Source organism: Erithacus rubecula, assembly GCF_903797595.1.
Source record: "Erithacus rubecula genome assembly, chromosome: 10".
In the NCBI taxonomy this organism is placed as follows: domain Eukaryota; kingdom Metazoa; phylum Chordata; class Aves; order Passeriformes; family Muscicapidae; genus Erithacus; species Erithacus rubecula.
In genome coordinates, this window is record NC_136662.1 from 3,068,121 (window position 1) to 3,088,503 (window position 20,383).

At 46.3% G+C, this 20,383-nt stretch overlaps 1 protein-coding gene across 1 annotated transcript; it reads left to right on the top strand.

Moving 5' to 3' along the window:
• Positions 1 to 5,050: 5,050 nt before the first annotated feature.
• LOC306805837 (cytochrome P450 2J2-like) lies at positions 5,051 to 19,331 on the top strand (the record flags this gene model as incomplete). The annotated part of the gene is made up of 11 exons (XM_079314050.1): positions 5,051 to 5,135; positions 5,437 to 5,700; positions 7,245 to 7,298; positions 11,287 to 11,442; positions 12,086 to 12,226; positions 14,153 to 14,313; positions 15,047 to 15,223; positions 15,758 to 15,899; positions 16,451 to 16,635; positions 18,571 to 18,709; positions 19,153 to 19,331. 11 exons carry the CDS (start codon positions 5,051 to 5,053, stop codon positions 19,329 to 19,331), a joined length of 1,683 nt encoding a protein of 560 aa, XP_079170176.1.
• Positions 19,332 to 20,383: the final 1,052 nt, after the last annotated feature.

The window sequence follows — 20,383 nt, forward strand, 5'->3', positions numbered from 1 at the left end:
CTGTGAAGCTGTGATTCAGAGGGATTGGAGCCAACAGCATAAACCAGCACCTATTAACACTGTCCAGCCCAAAGCACTATCCCCAGCCCTTGGAGCAACTCAGCCTTTTTTATAATGCAGTTTTTATTGTCTATCCCAGCACTGCACGGAGGTCCCTGAACTCATTTACTCCAGGGAGAGTTTCTGGACACCTGGTCCATGGCTGGAATTTTTTTTTCCTGTAATATCTCACCCTTTTTCACCAAGGAGCACTGTGTGAAGCTTGGGCTGGATTTGTCTCTGCAGGTGGTGGTTCTTTGACTAAAACACAAGACCCACACTTTCCTGCAAGCCTTTTCACCCCAAGCATTTCAGCTTGGTTGCTGCAAGAGAGGTTTTCCCCTGGAGTCAGTGTAACATCAAACCTTCCTTCCCACTTTTTCTCTTGATCATTCCCTCTAAAACTACTCAGAGAGCTGCCCAAGAACAGCTGGGTGGGTAGGAGGCATTTAATGAAGATGCCTTTATTTCATCATCAAGTTGGAGAACTGAGCCATGGTGCTCACTCCTCCCCTTCTTGTCTGAAGAACTTTTCTAACACTGTTGGTGAGCTCAGGTCGATTTTTCCCCATGATTAGATTGCAGAAAGCAAGGTGAACTTGCTCCTTTTCCTTTAATATATTAGCCAGCTATGGTTAATGAAAAGCTGAAAGGTAATTTTTAACTGTAGAGTGAATAAGATATAGCTTAAAAGGGGAGCAAAGTATCCCTGAGGATGGTGGCATTAAGTATGGATAAATAATGTACATGGCTGTTTGGGAAGCACCTTACTCACCTGTCTAAAACACCTGCCATCCTACTGATCTCAGATGGATGTATGGCCTTGTTATAGATTTCCTGATGCCTCAGCTTCCTAACCTTCATTCATTCAAAGTAGCTATAGTTTTACAAATAGATTATTTTTTTTAAGAAATAAGAGTTTTTCCATCTGTTTGTTCCATTTTCCCATCTGTTCCTCCAGCCTTATAGTCTTGTTCAACCTGTTTATGAAGACTGCCTTTAAGTGAATATGTATGTGTGTATATATATATATATATATATATGTATATATTACTCTTTTTTCTATTCCAGGACAATTGTTTCTTTCAGTGGTTTGGTTTGCTCTTAAACTGCCTCTCTGAATTTCTCTGGGCACTTTTTTTGCTAATCCATTTACCTTTCCAATATGCATTGTAATCCTTCAATGTGCTCATTATGCTTTGAGGCCACCAGGAATTCTTGCCAGATGCAGATGTGATCACTGTGGCAGGGCCAGACCATGAGGTGCAGCCACATCCCAGTGAGAAATCCAGCACATCCCATGGATGTGGCATTCTGGAGTCCAGCTGGGTGGACACAAAGGTGGGTGACACCAGGGCAGTTCCAGCACACTGCCCAACTCCAGCACAATGTCAATTATTACCTGCTCAGGAGCATTTTCTGCTTTCATGACCCAGGTGAATGGTCCCAAGGCTCTGCTTTCACTGAAGAACCTCTAGTAACTCCTGAGTAGTGACTAGGTAGGGATTAAGGTACCTAACACAGTCCCCAGCCTGACCAATCTGGAAAAAAATCCCTGGAATCAGCAGCCAATATTGTGTTATAGTTAGATCAGTAGCTGGGCTGGATTTCTCTCTGTATTTGTCTGAGAGGCACAAGTAAGCACCTTCTGAAAAAGGATCATTTCTGCTACAGAGGGAGAGCAAATCTGAGTCTCTCCAGGCCACCCAAAAAGTGATTTTTGATTTGTCAAAATAATCCTTTAAGCAGAGGAATTGAGAGCTTGGAATATATCCAAAAATGTGTTAATCTACACTTTTTTAATTTCTCTTTTTATGTAAGGAAAGGGGTGGGGGGGAACTAATAATAAGCTTGTAAATCATGTGGTTAAGTTTAAAGAAAAATGCTTTGGGAAAGTTTCTAGCCTCCTGCAAGACATTTTGTTTTTATTCCTTCTGTCTCCACAAGACTTTTGCCTTCTACTGTTTGCCAGCAGGATTGGAAAAATTCTACTGGTCCTGTCATCGCAAGGGATGCTTGTGGAATTGTTTTATTGTTATCCTTCTCCTTCTGGTAGGATGAGATCAGTCCCTTCATTTAGCTGAAGACAAGGCATCTTCTCTCTCGTTTCAGATGTGCTAAGCTGCTTGTAAACAACGAGGGCCTTTGTTAAATTGTGGGGTGTTCCTGAGTCTTTGAGGATTCACCTTTCAGGTAAAAGGGCTTTGGGGCAGAGGAGACCCCAATTCCACTTTCCACACAGGAGGATTTTCCCAGGAGGACTCACAGCACTGGCCTTCCAGACTAAAGACAGCACTGATGTCTTTTAAAGGTTTATCAGGAACATCTTGCTAATTTGGGGAGGGGGGAGCAGCCTTTTGCAGCAGCCCTTCTCTTGGTCTTGGTGGTGGATTTATTTTAGGGTGGTCTTGTGGCCACTAAACAGAAATGAGCTATAATTTTACCTCCAAGGGATGCTGTTTGGGCCACTGGATTTTAGGCACAAGAAGTCAGTTCTGCGTGTTTTATAGCAAGCCCAAGGCTTTACCTACCAGTTCAGCATAGAAAGTTCATCCTTTACCAACCTGTGTTGGTTGGGTTCCCTTTGTTCCCGGAAAACAAAGGCTCTGTGTTCACAGCTAAATCCCCCCATCCAAGTGTTTCCTGTAACCAAACAAAAGCCTGCTAAATAGGAACGTTTCTCCCTCTGGGAAACGATGCATTCCCTCACGTTCACGGTATGCAACATTCTCTTAGTTCACTGATTTTGTTACTTTTTACAGTTCAGTTTCCATACGCTGCTGCTCATGTGTGGTGCCAATGCTGCTGGTGATGAATTTCTCGCAGAGCTGACTTGAGCAATGTCTCTCTGTAGTAATCATTTTCTGTCTCCCCAGCGTTTAGCTGAGTACATCGTCTCCAAGACCTTTCACCAAGCATCCATCAGCAAGGAGTTCAAGCTAAGCAAGACATTACCCCGTTCCAGAGGCTGAGCAAATCACATGCCTGCGCTGTAACTAATTATTTCTATTGGCTGATTGGTTTTTAATGCATCTATTTTACAGGTAAACAGATTTATCTTAGGAAGGCATAGATAATAATGATACTGGCGTTTTTTTATTCATTGCCTTCCATCAGAGACTGAAGGGCTGAATGCTGAAATAGGTGTCATTCAGCTGTACAGTCCCTTAGTTTTTGTACCTGGCCAGAATGGGCATCTGAGATTGCTGGGCAAGATTGGGAAAGCCTGAAAAACTTGTGGAGCCTTCTAACAAGACTCCATAAATGGATGACATTAACTGTGTGGTCTCCAACCCCAGCTCCTCATGAACCTCCCCTTTATAAAATAGAACTTTTTGTAATTGTCAGATTCCCTGGAGAAGCCAATTTCTGGTGCAAGGAACTCACAACATGGATCTCATATGTAGACAGTACAAGACCATCAGCCATTTGTGATGTTCCACTCACCCTCCTGATCCCAGGTGCAAATCTGATCGTGGACATCTTGCAGATATCTCAGGAACTGCTCTGGCAATTTGATATTGATTGTACAGTGGCTGTGTTGCAGAAACATTCAGAAATGTCCCAGAGCACACAACCCGTGGATCAAGGAGATCCAAAAATCAGTGCTTGACCCAAAGTGCTTAAGATTAAATCACCAGAAGGGTAGATGGAAGCAGAGGAGACAGAAAAGCTCTGCTCACTGGTATAATTTAGATACAATCAGGGGTTGCAATAAAGGAATGGATCCTGAATAGCCATTTCAGGCTTACAATTTCGGGGAAAGGGGAGAAATTCACCAAGTTAAAATTTTTGGAGGGAGATCTCATATATGTACATGGTAAGGTAAAGCCATGGGCAGAGAACACTGTCTTGGTCATATCCTCATCCACATCACCCCTGCATGTGTTTTCAACTTGTTTTCAAAGAAATGTGGGTCTTAAAACCAAAACCCTATTGCTAGAGGTACTCAAGAGTGGCAGTGGCTGCCTTCAGTCTATCATGGTGACCAGGGCAGGGTGAGCCCAGCAAGCACCCACCAATGTCCATATATAACAGAGCTGCCCAGGTGAAAGGGTAGCTCCCCCATTCCTGGACTTCTCTGCTTTGGAAAGACCCTTCTTTTTCTTTCCACAACTGCCAAAAAAAGGGGGGGGGGGGGCTTTCAGAGTAAATTTTATCAGGATTAGGTTTTCCTGCCTGCCCTCCCAGGGCTGGGGGAAGGAGGAAGACTTTTACCTGCTGCTGGCTGCCGGGCAGGGGGCACCACGAAGGAAACAGGACCCAGCCGTCTGGCGGCAGCTTTTTTTGGGCTGGATTTCGGCTCGCCTGCCGGGCTGGGGTTGCAGCTGGCTGGCCTGATCTCCTTCCCTCCCACCGGCTCTCGCTGGGAGCAGAACATGCCTTCTCCTGCTGATTTCTGCTTGCCATATTGATTGCAGCAGGGTATAATGGAGACAAGTCAGGCAGAAAGCCAGCCACCCTTGGGAATGATTAAAGAGCAAGCAGAAAAGGATAGAAGTGAAGAAAAACAGGCTGACACTTAGGACGTGGTGGATTTGGAGCAAATTATGCCCTTTTCCCCACCTCACCCCCGCGAGGTGCCTGGGACGGTTCAGCGGCGCCTCTATTTCAGCTCTGCCCAAAAGAAGCATCATATCGACCCCCATGAATGCGGGGAACAAAATCCCCAGAACGTGTACAATATCCCTATTGTGCATGGATTTGCAGCCTGATTATTCAGAGCATAGCCAAGGAAAGGTAAGGCTATGACCCATTGTTTTCCTGCGATCAATTGAATACTGTCATTTGCATTTAAAACGCTCTAAATTCGCACTGTCAATATGCCAAACAGCTGCTCGAGCTTTTCAGCATTCCATGGTGACAATCACACTATCATACATCATTGGCACCAGGATTTGCAATACTCTCAGTGTCAAAATTTTGTGGGCTTTTTTTTTTTTAAGAGAAAAAAAAAATCCTCCCCTCCCCCCAAAATACCCAAACCTGTGAAAAATCCACTTTTAAAATGATGGCGTTGGATGCTGCTAAGCAGGCCTTCACAGATGCCAGCATATCAAAATTCATCTCTTTTCTTCCTCTCCTACAATTAAAAGGTAGTTAAGAAAGAGGCTGTTCCTGATAGACCCACCTTCTGTTTTCTCCTTTGTATGCGTATTATTCATTAGCAGTCTAATAAGAGTTTCAAAATGCTCTGTGCCTCTGCCAGCAGGGCATATGTATGTAGACATGTGCTTGTGACAGATAAGTACATAAACAGCATATTGGCACCAGAAAGACATCTGTGCCTAGAAAAACGCTTGTGATATGTACATAAATGACATTTTAGCTCTAGTCAAGTCCTTGTGGCTTTGAGAGGAATATGTGACTGTACTCTTCTCTGTGAATACTGAAAAGGTGCGCCTTCGACGGGCGAGTTTTCCGCAGGTTTACGGGAGGATGTGGAAGAGCCGGGGTTGCAGCAGACGGTGGGAGAGCCGTGCCAGGGAGGGTGGGCGCTGCCCCGGGGGGAAGCACCCGGCACCCCCAAATCTGACTCGGTGCCTCCGCACGGGATGAGCCTGCGGGGCAGAGCTGGCAGCGGCGGAGCAGGGAATAAAATACGGGACCAAAAAGCCAGGGATGGTCCAGGGTCGGGGGGCTCGGAGAGGGCTCCCTGCAGTACTTTCTGCTACCTGCATTTAATTATCTGGCTGAAGTTTAAATGTAATCCCTTGGCAACTGGCTTCTGCAGCAGAAAAGGGACATTTTGGACTGTTACAGAATGGGACTGGACATCCCATCTTCTGGGATCCTTCCCAGATGGCACAGCTGGACACTGTAGATCTGCTCACACCACTTGGTTTAGGCTTGTAATGCCTCAGTTTGCCCGTTCCTGGTGGCAGCTCCCTGATTTAGAGCTCTAATGAGCATTGGAAATGTTGTGGCCAGGGGGATCTGTGGTCCCAGGAAAGCCCAGAGATTATTTGCACCTCGTCCGGGTGACAGAGGAGAGAGAGAAAATGCAAAATTGGAGACACTTTAGTATTCACTGCACACAGACAGCAGTAAATATGGACTTGGCTTCCTGATTCTGGCCACTGAAGCCAAAGTCTGGGATATATAAGAGCCCTTATGTCCCAGTGAAATCACCCCAAGTGGGGAACTTCAGCCTAAGAATTGAGTTCAACCACGTCGTTCCTGAGTTTACTCCAGGAGGTTTGGGTGCCTCAGCGCTGTCCACTCCTGGCTTTCTGAAATTAAAAATCCCCTGTAGATTTCATTTGATTCAGTAAAGTAAATCTTAAAAAGGAAATGAGTGTCTTAATCTGTCATTGGCTCCAGGTTCCTGAAGACTCACCTGAGCTGGACCATGAATCAGCAGCTGCACCTGTATGAAAACCTTCTGGGACGTGGCATTAAGACCCATATTAGGGTGGTGGCTGCTGTTCAAGAGCTTCCCTGTGGTGAAAACGGCCTCACTTCCTTGGGTCTGACATAAGGAGGAGAGAAACAGCAAAATATATATTGCAGGAAATCAGGATGGGTCCTTGGACTTGACTGGAGCCTGTTTGTTGATGTGACCTGAGCACGGGTAGGTGGGAGTCTCACACCTCCAACATGATGGATGGAACAACAGTGGTGGATGAGCTGTTACTTGCCTGAAAAAAAAAAGTGTTTTGGGGGAAAATTGTCTCCAGTCATTCTCATTTTGCATGTGATTTTTCCTGCATATGTTTCTAATCATTAAGAAATTCTGTAGCTTAAATAATGCTCTGAAAGTACGGTAACTGTTGGGCTACATTCTGTTGTAACCTTATTGAATTTCACTTCTCTGGAAAAAATAATGGGATACTATATCTTGAAAAACAAATGGTAATTGCATTTTTAACAGAATGTTTCTCTTTGTGTTTCAAAACCTTCTGCACACAGTTAGACATCTAGCCAGGGAAGAAGGTACAAAGCATATGGGCCAATTTCTGTCTCTTGGCTGTTCAAGATGCCTTAATATTCAGGCAGTGATGTGTGTGTGTGTCCATGCAATCTGGCACAATTTATCCACGTGGTATCCTCGAGCTCAGGTGAGGTGGTCAGAAGCTGTGTACTGGGGTCAGGGGAGGTATTCGAGGAGAAATTGGAGGAAGGGGGATCTACATCCTGTTCCCTACTAGATGTGTGGTTGCACGTCTTCTCATGAATTCAAATTTGTGTTATTTGATCTGCAGAAGACCATTGTTTCAGCATTCAGAGGAACAGGTTCATCCTGCAGGATCTTACAGGTAAGGATCCTGTCAACACTGCAGAGATTGGAGTTGTCCAAGAACCTCTGCACTGTCCATGTGCCATGGAGATGTGAATTCCTTAGTGCTCTGGGGATTTGCACATCACCACGTGCTGAGAACTGGGTTGATTAAAGCCTGGGACCCAAAATAGCATTGCCACAGTTTGGTAACATGTTGGTGTTATTGTCTGTCAAGGTTAGGAGATCCCTGGTAATACTGGAAGGCTCTTCCCTAATTCTTTGTAAATCTGGTGTGTTAAGAACTTTGAGAGGGGATGCATTTGGACATGTGAAGCTTCAAGGCAAAGGAATAGACTTGAGGTTTCTGACTGACAAGACACATGTGAGTACATGCAAAATGTGCTCCTCCTGCTAAAAATAACATTTCTCCTGTCAACCACGATGCACCCACCCCCACAACACCACCCAGAAGAACACATTAACACCTTGGCTTTGCACGTAGCCCGATTCACAGCAGCCACAAGTGGTAGAGGGATCTGCACTCTGTGCATGCTGACAAATCATATGGCACAGCGAGGAACAGAGGAGTGAAACTGGGCTAGCAGAAGTTGACGCCTTATCATCACAGTCCCTCTGAGCATGCTGTAGGCTGACACCTCCACCAACCGAGTCATCTCCTCGGTGCCAGGATGAGGAGCACGAGCCTGCTATCCTGATTTAGCCTCTGGTAAGCCAGGCTTGGCTTGCCACACCAGGAAGGCTGGAAGAGGCGCGTGGATGCACCGTGGGTGCGCCGGCAAGAGGAGAAGCAAAGCACATCCAGCCACTGCTGCTCACAGCTGTGCTCTGGGCACATGCAAAATGTGCTTTGTGCACAGGGCATGGGAGATGTTTCTCCCACTGCTGTTCCCTGTTTGCTGCCCAATCCTATCTAGAAACCTGTAAATAATAGTTCAAAGCAAAAAGGGTTGGGTTGCAGATAACTATTGCCTTGAAAAAGGACTCCTGCCATAGCCAAGGTGCAGGTCTGTCAGATAGCCTGTGTGTGCTTCTAAGATAATGAAAGACATGGGTAGCAAAGCTTTTTAAAATGGTGAAAGACAAGAGAATATCAGATTTTTTCCCCAATTATAGTTTCCTATGAAAAGCTGCACTTTTTTTCCTTAAAATTAAAGCTTTCTTTAAAGCTGAAGACACAGCTTCCCTGCCCATGGCAGGAGGTTGGAACTAGAGGACCCTTAAGTTCCTATTCAACCCAAATCATTATAGGATTCTATGGCAGTAAAAGTTGACCATCCTTCAGAATTTCTCACAATAAGTTCTAGGCAAATAATTTGAAAACTCATTATTTACAGTTTTGCTTTAGAATAAATTTTGATTATTAGTAAAAGTAAATTTCATAAAAGGAAAAAAAAAGAAAAAAAGAAAGAGAGAGAGAGCTGGAACCAAGCTGTAGCTAAATATCAGCAGATGATACAAGATTGATTTGAAATTGTAGAGGTCACTGTCAGTCCACTGCAGCCTTCCCCCAGGACAGCATGAAGCTTTATTCAAAGGAGATTTTCAGAAAACCCAGGAGATTTAAATGCATAAGTTCCAATCCCATGGCAAGCACATGAGCCTATGTCCTCACTCCGAAATTAAGCTCCTTTAACGCTCATTTGTGTGGCTGGGAGAGCCCTGGGCCCCTGCAGCTCTTCCCTTGTCTGAACCTCCCCTGGCAGCTCCAGCAAAGCCAGGAAGGCTTTGGTGGGCACTGAAGGCACCCAGCCCTTTGCAGATGGTGCTTAGCCCTTAACAGGATCAGCCCCTCAGCCCCTTGTGTGGTGTCCATCACCTCAGATGCCTCACCATCCCTGAAACGGCGCCCACCACATGTGATCAGCACCGTAAGCTGCTTTCACCTCACCTCCAATGCTTGCTGATAATCCCAGAGGGGTGTCTCTATAAAGGAGCCCCTTGCTCAGGGCAAAAGGGAGGAATGCTCTTCCATAAGAAAATCAGGGAGTTTACAGAGATGTAAAGCTCCAGGTTTGCAAGATTGCTGTTGTTTGCCCAAACCTTGTGAGGTTTTGGGGTTGTTTTTTGGAGATCCTGGTGTTTAAAGTTAGTTATTCAGCAGGTGGTCTGGCAACAGCTGTATATGGAAAAGCAGCTTCTGTCCCCAGTCAGCTATCAGCATTTTAGCTTTTTTTGTTTCTTCTCCAGTCCTTGCTTACTTCTCTTTTAGCAAATGTAACACCAGAATCAAGTCCCTTCCTGGGATGAAAACCTGTGAGTTCATCAGCCAAGATGGAGCTTCAGTTTTGGCCTGATTTGGGGTCTCTCTTGAAAAAGCTGAATGGTTGGATGCTCTTGGTGGTTCTGGTCATTTCTCTTTTGATGCTTGACCTTGTGAAAAAGAGACGACCCAGGAATTTCCCTCCAGGGCCACAGCTCTTTCCTCTCGTGGGAACCTTTGTGGACTTCAAGCAGCCTCTCCATCTTGCACTGCAGAAGGTAAGAGCTCCATGGACATTTTCTCTACTAACAATATCTTACCCTTCCATGACTCTTATCACCACACACTAAAGCAGCAAAGGCAGCCTCTGCAGAACTGGGTATTTAATAACCACATCAGATAGATGACCCTTCTTGGTTTTATCTCTCACTATCACCTCCTCTTCCAGGGGAGTAGGATGGTCCAATGGGAAAGAAATCCATAACGGAAGAAGACCTACATGTTCCTCCTTTTTCTTCCCATATGACTGTGAACATTTCCTTCTGGACCCCAGAAAGGGCTTGGAAGGGTTGGGCCAAGCTGGGGGACTGGTGAAAAGTGCTGTATGACAGCTGAACTCTTTGGAGATCACCTCTGAAATTGTCTTGTCATTGTCTTTGCTCAGAGGTCAGCAATTCATCCCATCACATCTGAAAGAAGCATTTAAAATCCTGAGTTATGTCCTGTGGCCTCTTCTGTGTTGCAGAAAGAGGCAGTGATCTCTCTGGAAAGGTTTCCACAGCTTTGGCTCCTACCAGAGACAAAAAGAGAGAGATTTTATACATGTTGAGTATTCCTCCCTGAAAAGGTGGAAGAAGTTCTGACATGTTGGCTGCAAAAATCTTTTCTGGTGACTATTTGTCTCTTGCTTTTGCTTGGAGGGCTGACACCAGCCTACCTACCCTGGGTGTTATCAGGCCAGCAGCACAGGTAGGAAGACTGGGGCAGCAAGTTCAGGATATTTTGTCAACACACACAGTTATTAAGAAAATTAATCCCCTTTATTTACAAGCACACAATGACTGAGACACCCATTTGGTCCCAGGCTGGTTTCACAGCTCTCCACAGCAGTTTGGGGTGACTCTGTGTGTCCTTTCCTGCAGATTCATTCTAAGGAGAGGATGAGCTCTTTGACAGAGAGAAGATATGATCCCCCCTTTACTATAATACATCTCAGAGGAGACACTAATGCCAGCAAAGTCCATGCAAGGAAAATGGTTGCAATTTGGCCATAAATGCAGTCAGGCTTAAAATTAGAAGGACGTTTCTAGCAATAAGCAGTTAGAGTTCCTGTCTAAATGGGAGAGCTGGAGAAGAAACCACACTACCCTGGACACAAAGCTGATGAAAGGGATAATTTGTCATGCTTTGCCCTCAGCAGGAAGATCCTGAATGTGGTGACCCAGGTGGTGGGACAGAAAGGGACAGAGCAGATTCCCATCAGTTACAAAGCAACTCAATCCTTATTACAAGGCAAACTGATGTAAACACCTGGCAAAGCCCAGCTCATATCAGATAACAAATATAACTCTCATATCTCTCCCACACTACAGCTCTCCAGCCCTTTTCATGCTTTCTCCAGCCTTCACGGAGTAGCTTAGATTGGAGGGTTTGGGACTGGGTTTGGGTTTCTCTAAAGTCCCTTTGCTTCAAGCAGCATTAAATTCAAAGTCAGATTTCCCTGTTCAAAGTCTTGGCATGGTGAGTTTTGAAAATCCCCATTTTTTTGTTCTCAGAGGGCAGTGGATTCTCTTTCAGCTCACAGGTCGGTATGGGAACATCTTCAGTGTGCAGTTTGGGAGTCTGACATTCGTGGTGGTCAACGGGTACCAGATGGTGAGAGAAGCTCTCGTCCACCAGGCTGAAATATTTGCTGATCGGCCAAATATTCCACTCCTCCAAGAAATATTTAAAGGCTTTGGTAAGCACAGCTACCAGGATTTTGGGACAAAACTTTCATCTCTTTGGAATGATAATTGTTAGAGGGAAAGAAATAGGTTGAATTCAAACCTTGTGAACTGCACCTGTAAAAGACTGCATGGGGGAAGGCAGGAATTGAGTTCAGACTAATAATCTCACAGGGGTATGTTTTAATCTCTGTGAGATTTCGGGATGAGGATGGGCTCCAAACCAGATTTTAATGAAAGAGGAGAAATAAATGCAAGCTGCCTGAAGATCAATACACCTGCAGCATTTCTCCTTGGTTTTCCTTTCTCCTTTACTTTTCCTGCCTGGGCTGCACACAGCTCCAGAGAAGGGGTGCTCCTGCCTGCAGCTCTGCCAACAGCGTGATAGTACTCAGAGTATTTTGGCTTACACCTTTTTTTTCCCACACAAAGTGACAAAGTAGCAGATTAAAGCAAATCCATAAAGCTAGATCTTTAGCATAAGCCAATTACTCTTGTATTTTAATTCCCAGGCAAAGCCATAGCCTTTTCCACATCCACGAGCTTTTTTTCCCTTGGTTTGGGGTTTCTGTCCACGATGAATGGCTGTTTAGGAATCCTAACACTCACAAATAACCCAGAGAGAGGACTGCTCACCTGTTTTTTTTCCACCTACAGGGCTCATATCATCCAATGGGCACATATGGAGGCAGCAGAGAAAGTTTGCTTTAGCAACACTGAAAAGCCTTGCTGTAAATTTTGAGGAAAAAGTGCAAGAGGAGAGTCGGTACCTCGTGGAGACGATCGAGGAGGAGAAAGGTGGGGGTTAATGTGCTCAGAGCTTCCAACCAAATTAATAATGAGAAGCAAAACTCTTACCCCAGCACAGCTCCAAACGTGCAAAACACTTCTTCAATAGCTCAAATCTCTATCTTACACTTCCAGACTGTGCCTTTTGGCACTTATTTTAGACCTCAGGCCTCCTATTTCAGTTATTCCTTATTAATATTAAGCAAATATATACTAGGTGGTTATTAAAACCTGGGTGTTTATATGGCTGAGGAAGTGCCTCGTGCATTCTGTGAAGGAATGAACACAGCCCTCCTGCTATCAGGCACTTCCACTCAGAGGCTTTTTTAACCTCTGCTTGTCCTTGGTTTTGCAAAGTATTTTAAAACTTGTTTAGTCAGGCTTTCCTTTTGTATCACACACAGATGAAGTGTGTGCTTTGCTCTTTTATGGTCCAGCTTTTAAAAACTGCCAGAGGGATATTAGTAAGAATAATTTGTATGTTGGTACATGGGTGATGTTGCACTTCAGCTTTAAATAGAAGCAGATGGGGTTGAGCTAATTCTATGGAGCTATATATAGTAAACAAGAAAGATCTAAAAAGGAATTGTGAAATTATATACTAAACTTGCTCCATTTTAATTGCTGTTGCACTGAACAGGCCAAATACTCCATGTTGCCTATTGATTATAGTCTTCTATAGTCCTAATCAATAAACTAATTAAGCTGCTGGTTTGGGCCTTTCTTCCCATTAGTAATGACAAATAGTGATCATGTCCATCACTCTAATATCTGAGCACCAGCCTGGTTTAATTACTTTCTTGAAGAGTGGAGAGATCAGCAGTGCTGTGAGGAGTGCCTTGCATTTCAAAGTGATGCTCAACAGCAGCTCAGGGCTGGACTGGGCTTGTGACTGAGATCAGTCTCTTGTCACAGCAAGTGGCTCTCCAGGCTGCTGAAATGTGCATAGGAGATGAAGGTCTCTGCTCAGTAGCTCTCTCAGGGATAAGCATCACATCACACTTCACTTCATAAATGTGCTCTATGGGCCACAGGAGTTATTGCTGGAGTTCACAGGTGGGCACAGAGATCTGCAAGACTCTCCCCTCTCTCCTCCAGCTCCCTTGGTTTCTTCATGGTGGACAACTAAAGCCCAGGCAATGGTATTTTTGCAGTGTGGTTGTCCTGGGCTCCCTGCCCTGGGCAAAGCTTTGAGGGACCCTTTCCTGGCATATAAAATTGGCACCAAACACACGGTGGAGCAGGAAAAGTTGACAGCCTTAGCATTGCATGCTGCTGGTTGTTTCCCTGGAAAATGCTTCAGACTCTGCTTGAGCAGCTCAGTGAGTACCAATGTCACTGCCTGCCAGCAGCCTGGGCTGGACATAGGGTGGGATATCCTGGCCCATAGTGCCCAGGCTCCAGTGGGATGCTGGAGGTGATGGGGGTGGGGGGTACCCCAGGACATGGGGTGAAACCTGAGCACCAGCACCACCATGGGTGAGAAACAATTGAGGTCTCCCTTGATTCACAGCTGTGGATCTGGTAGAGAACATGGTTTTGACTGAGACTGAACAGGCAAAAAGAATGAAAGCTGTTTTTAGAATCATAGAATCATGGAGAGATTTATGTTGGAAAAGGTCATTAAGTTCATTGAGTCCAAACTTAACCCAGCCCTGCCATGTTCATCCCTAAACACAGCCCCAAGTGCCACATTCACACACCTTTCAAACACTTCCAGGAATGGTGACTCCACCACTGCCCTGCACAGCCCCTCCAAACCCTGCCAGTCTTTCAAATGAAGACATTTTCCCTCACACCCATTCAAAATCTCCTCTGGCACAACTTGTGGACTTGTTTCCTCTTGTCCTGTCCCTTGTTCCTTGGGAGAAAAGACCAACCCCACCCAGCCACAACCTCCCTTCAGGCAGTTTCCTTTCCTTTTCTCTCCTCCAGGACAACCCTTTGACCCCCATTACAAAATCAACAGTGCTGTTTCAAACATCATCTGTTCCATAACTTTTGGGAATCGCTTTGACTACCATGACAGCCGTTTCCAGGAATTGCTGCACTCCCTGGCTGAAACACTGCTGCTCATTGGGAGCTTCTGGGGCCAGGTAAAGCCACTTGGATGTTTTTCCAGCCTCAGCTGCATGTAACAGCTCAGAAATGGGGTTTCTAAGGTATTGATATAATCTGCCTTTTCCTGTAGAAAAAGAGCCATGTTTAAAAGAAAATGACCATGAGAATTGCTTTACATTAGATTGGATTTATACTCAAAGTCTATCAGGAAAGCAAGGAAATAAGTTAAAATTATTGGGACACATGGAAAAAAACCACTTCAGGATTGCGAAACCAATCTTATGCCTGACATAAACCAAGAAAAATGGGAAAACCTTAAAAGAGATTCTGTTTCTTTTCCCACACCCATATCCCAAGCAGTTTCTTAAATAACTTCTGTTTATTAAAAGAATTGAGATTCCAGGTTTAAAACTAAAATAGGTGGATTTGGTGATGTATCTTTTGTGTCTGATCTCTGTCCCCTCCATGGGGACACACACATCTGCATCCACATCACCTGTGGCCACCTCACATTAGGGGGCAGCTTTGGCCACTCAATATTTGAGAACTTCATCAGCAGAAAATATCTGTCCAATTCTTATCTTGTTTGCACTTGTTTACACCTGTGTAAGTAAATTTGTACAAATTGCGCTGTTATAGCAAGGATGATTTTTTTCTATGGTAGCAAGCAGAGTTAATCTATTAATTGAGAGTCCCAACCTCTCAACTACGATACCTACTCTTTTCTAACTCAAGAAATGCTCTTTGCTCTGTTTGATTTCTTGCCAGCTTTATAATGCTTTTCCTTTGATCATGAGATGGTTGCCAGGACCCTTCAGGAAAATCTTCAGGCACTGGGAGAAACTTCAATATTTTGTGAAAGGTGTGATTGCAAAGCACAAGGAGAATTTGGACCAGTCTGAGGCAGGAGATTATATTGACTGTTACCTGAAGGAAATAGAAAAGGTAGGAGGGAAATAACTAAAACCACCTAAAGGTTAACCCATAGAATGAGCAGAGAAGATTCAGGGCTATTTTTTCAGAGGAGCTCTTGCCTCACATGTTGCCTTCCCCTCCCTACCTCTGCCACATCAAACTGCAGCAGCAGCAGCAGCCTGATCACTTTGAAAACACACAGATTTTTTCTTTCCATTTGAAAGGATTTACACTTTGTCTTCTTCCCTTTTTCGTTCTGTCACACGGCGTAGGAGGACTCTCAGGGAACATGCTCATGTTTCTATGAGCACTCCCAGGACTGTGTTTGCTATTGTGAAACTTGACATTTAAAAATACTACCTGCTTTCAAGAGCCACTCTACAGCAACCAGGGTGTCTTTCAAAACAGTTTATAGGGCTTGAAATCCAGTGAAAGTAAAGCCTGGAAATTTCCATGTCCAGATAATAAAGGAATGGCAGGACTTCAGTTACACACGGGTTGGACTGGGTTTTAAAAGTATCCCCTCCAGAGTAAGAGTTTTCATTGCCATATTTTTCCTCCAAGTTTAAGGGTGACACCACCTCCTATTTCCATGAGGAAAACCTGCTGTGCTCCACCTTGGACCTGTTCTTAACTGGGACTGAGACAACAGCGACCGCCATCCGCTGGGCTCTGCTCTACATGGCCGCGTACCCCCACGTTCAGGGTAGGCCACTGAGGGGTCCTTTGCTTAGCCCAAAATTAGGTAAAGGCAACCCAGGAACAGAGTTTTATCCCAGCTCTGCCACATCTTGGATATGCCTGTGCCCCAGGTATCTTCTTGGGAACCTTTTGAAGACAAGTCTTAGGAGAAGCTGTTGAGGAAAGTGGGAGAGTTTAGCTCGGGAAAAAAGAGGGTCAGGAGGGGACTTTCTCATGCTCTACAAATCCCTGAAAGGAGGATGCAACCAGGTGGGGATCCATCCTTCTCCCAAGGAACAAGTGGTAGGACAAGGGCAAATGGCCTTAGGTTGTGCCAGGAGAGGTTTAGGGAGAACTTCTTCACTGAATATCCAGCCCTGGAACAGCCTGCCCAGGGGAGTGAGGCAATCACCCTGGAAGTGCTCAAAAGGAACATGGATGTGGCACTTGGGGACACAGTTTGGTGGTGGCCTGTGGTGCAGCTTTAATGGTTGAATTCGATCATTTTAGAGAGCTTTTCCAACCCTAAAAGTTGTACAAAGAGGGATAATTTGAATTTTGTTTTGCTCCCCATAGAGAAGGTGCAGCAGGAGATCGACGCCGTGGTGGAGCGCCGGGCGCCGTCGGTGGCTGACAGGGAGCGGATGCCGTACAGCAGCGCCGTGCTGAGCGAGGTGCTGCGCCTGGCCAACGTGGTGCCCCTGGGCGTGCCCCGCAGGGCCACCAGCGACACCACCCTGGCTGGATTCCACCTGCCCAAAGTGCGTGGGGACCGCAGCCTTCACCCTGACAGCCTTCACCCTGCCAGCCTTCATCCTCATTATCCTTCACCCTGCCAGCCTTCACCCTGCCAGCCTTCATCCCACCAGCCTTCACCCTGCCAGCCTTCACCCTGCCAGCCTTCATCCCACCAGCCTTCACCCTGCCAGCCTTCACCCTGCCAGCCTTCATCCTCATTATCCTTCACCCTGCCAGCCTTCATCCCATCATCCTTCATCCTGCCAGCCTTCACCATGCCAGCCTTCACCATGCCAGCCTTCATCCCTTACCAGCCTTCATCCCTGCTAGCCTTCATCCTCATTATCCTTCACCCTGCCAGCCTTCACCCTGCCAGCCTTCATCCCACCATCCTTCATCCCTGCCAGCCTTCATCCTGCCAGCCTTCACCCTGCCAGCCTTCACCCTGCCAGCCTTCACCCTGCCAGCCTTCATCCTCATTATCCTTCACCCTGCCAGCCTTCACCCTGCCAGCCTTCATCCTCATTATCCTTCACCCTGCCAGCCTTGACTCTGCCAGCCTTCACCCTGCCAGCCTTCACCCTGCCAGCCTTCACCATGCCAGCCTTCATCCCTTACCAGACTTCATCCCTGCTAGCCTTCATCCTCATTATCCTTCACCATGCCAGCCTTCATCCCTTACCAGCCTTCATCCCTGCCAGCCTTCATCCTCATTATCCTTCACCATGCCAGCCTTCACCCTGCCAGCCTTCATCCCACCAGCCTTCATCCCTTACCAGCCTTCATCCCATCATCCTTCCTCCCTGCCAGCCTTCACCCTGCCAGCCTTCATCCCTGCCAGCCTTCATCCCACCAGCCTTCATCCTCATTATCCTTCACCCTGCCAGCCTTCACCCTGCCAGCCTTCATCCCCTACCAGACTTCATCCTCATCATTCTTCATCCCACCGCCTTCATCCCACCATCCTCCATCCCCACTGCTTTCATCCCACCGCCTTCATCCCACCATCATTCATCCCACCGCCTTCATCCCACCATCATTCATCCTACCGCCTTCATCCCACCATCCTCCATCCCACCATCCTTCATCCCACCAGAGCAGAATCTTCATGGTCCAAGCCCCAAATCTCACCTGGAAGGGAGCCAACCAGCAGGATCTTATAGAAATATCATAATTAAATATAAAATACAAGCCCTCTTGATGGATTCTGTGGGGTTGTGTTCTCCTCCTTACAGAGGAGAATTGTGAGATCTTTATGGTGTCAGCTGTAATCTCCAGTTTCAAAAGGTTTATGCCTTAAATTTTGTAAAAGACACCCTTGACACATTACAAGAGTAGAGGGCTGGGAAACATAGGAAAGCAAACAGTTTGCGTTTGTTAATTCTACACAATATTAATAATCATCTATTAAAAGTAGCATTTGATGAAAGGCAGGTAATGAATATTGTTTCACAGACACTGTTCTGCAATTACAAAAGCAAACATGGGATTTATATACAACTGGTCTCCTCCCACTATATAACTGGTTGCAAAAAGGCAAATTTTAAAAATCCTGGCATTTTCCTCCACATTGATTAGACTATTTCTCTTGCTGATGCAGAATGTGGAGATAAACCAGATCAGTTTTATTATTTTCTAAAAAAGCCCATTTAAACAAATCGATTGAAAATTGCTTGATTAAATCGCTTCAAGTTCCTATGGGAATGCAGTGCAACCAATTTAAAGTTGGTTTGCATTAACATCACCTTCTACTGCAGAGCAGTGCAAGATCAACACTCGGAGATAAGTAAAGGCACACACAAGTGAACAATCCTGCAGGTTTTCACTCTCCTTTAATTATGTAGTTTGGGGGGTGGGAGAAAACCTGTTTTGCCCTTAAAAGAGTGTAGCTCACAAAGTTGACAATAACCCAGCCTGATAATCACCAGGTACTCGCCCCTTTTCTCCACCTCTCGCAGGGCACCACGCTCATGACCAGCCTGACCTCAATAATGTTCGACAAAAAGGTGTGGGAGACTCCAGACACCTTTAATCCCGGACATTTCCTGGAAAATGGCCAGTACAGGAGGCGGGAGGCTTTTCTGCCCTTCTCTGCAGGTAGGATGATGGATGGGGAGGTGGCTTTTCTTTTTGCAGAGCTTTTATTTCCTCCCCAAGACACTGCTTATGGAGCAGGGGGCACCACTCCTGTCCAGCTTCCAGCCCATCCGCGCAGTGAAAATCCCAGTCACAGTTAAGAAAGACTGCTTGGAGAGGGAAGGAAATAATTTTTTAACTGCAGGATTAAAAAAAAAAAAAAAAAAAAAAAAAGGCTTTTTCTTCTTGCACAAGTTGCATAACTGGGTTGTTCAGACTGTTTCCGCTGTTGCCTCCCGGAACAGGCGCAGTTTGCTCGGCAGTAAACTTGTGGGGAAGGTTTGAGCAGATTGTGTGGGTGAACATTGCCACCTAACCTTTCCAGGAAGAAAAGCTGCCGCAGCCTGTGCTCGGCGGCGGAGCTCGCTCAGGATTCCTTCGGGTTATTTCTGCTCCTTTTGCAGGCAAGAGGGCTTGTCCCGGGGAGCAGCTCGCCAGGACCGAGCTCTTCATTTTCTTCGTGGCCCTGCTGCAGAAATTCACCTTCCAGGCCCCGGCGGAGGCCCCGCTGTCCTTCGCCTTCACGCTGAGCCTGACGCGCTGCCCCAAACCCTTCCAGCTGCGCGCCGTGCCCCGCGGCTGAGCCTTATCCTGACTGACCCTGCTACCTGTGAAACTGGGAACCCCTTATCCTGACTGACCCTGCTACCTGTGAAACTGGGAACCCCTTATCCTGACTGACCCTGCTACCTGTGAAATCTGGAACCCCTTATCCTGACCTGACCCTGCTACCTGTGAAACCTGGAACCCCTTATCCTGACCACACTGACCCTGCTACAGCCTGTGAAACCTGGAACCCCTTATCCTGACCACACTGACCCTGCTACAGCCTGTGAAACCTGGAACCCCTTATCCTGACCACACTGACCCTGCTACAGCCTGTGAAACAGGGAATCCCCTTTCTCCTGACCCCACTGCAGATTTTGGGCTGAAATGAGGGCCCTGCAGGTCCAGCACCCACCAGCATCTGGGTGGTCTGGGAAGGGCGCAAGGGCCACATCCTGCAACAAGAACAACCCTTGTGGCTCTGCCCTTCACCCCATTTCTGCTTCCCAGTCTGACAAAATGCATGGATTTAAAAGCCTTATTGCCCAATTTCCACTGTCAGCAATTCCCAGGAAGGTGTCTGCCAGCTGCAAAAACATGGTTTGATGTTGGCTTTCCCTATCACTCAGCACCCCCAGTGCTGCAGCACCCAAATAGCCACGGGCTGCTGAGGTGTCCCTGCTCAGAGGGAGCAGCTGGATTTGGACACGAGCTCTGCACTCATGACTCTGCACCAGTTTGGACTTTCAGGTGGCCCCAGGAAATCCTGAGCCCCAGGTGGACACTCCCTGCAGCACCACATTGCTGCTATGTGATGGAAATCACAGAATCAAGGAATAGTTTGGCTTGAAAGGGACCTTAAAGATTGACCCCTTTGCCTACCATGAAATCAGGTTGCTCCAAGCCCTATCCAGCCTGGCCTTGGACACTTTCAGGGATAAAACAATATCTAAGCAGAGATCTCTGCAGAAGCAAGCATTGTTTTGTATCTCAAAGAATATATGGAAATTTTAATTAGGAGGCTACAAGGGAGTAGAAGCAGCTTCTACCAAAGCCCGACCCAAGTGGGATGGCACAAGGAGCTGTGCT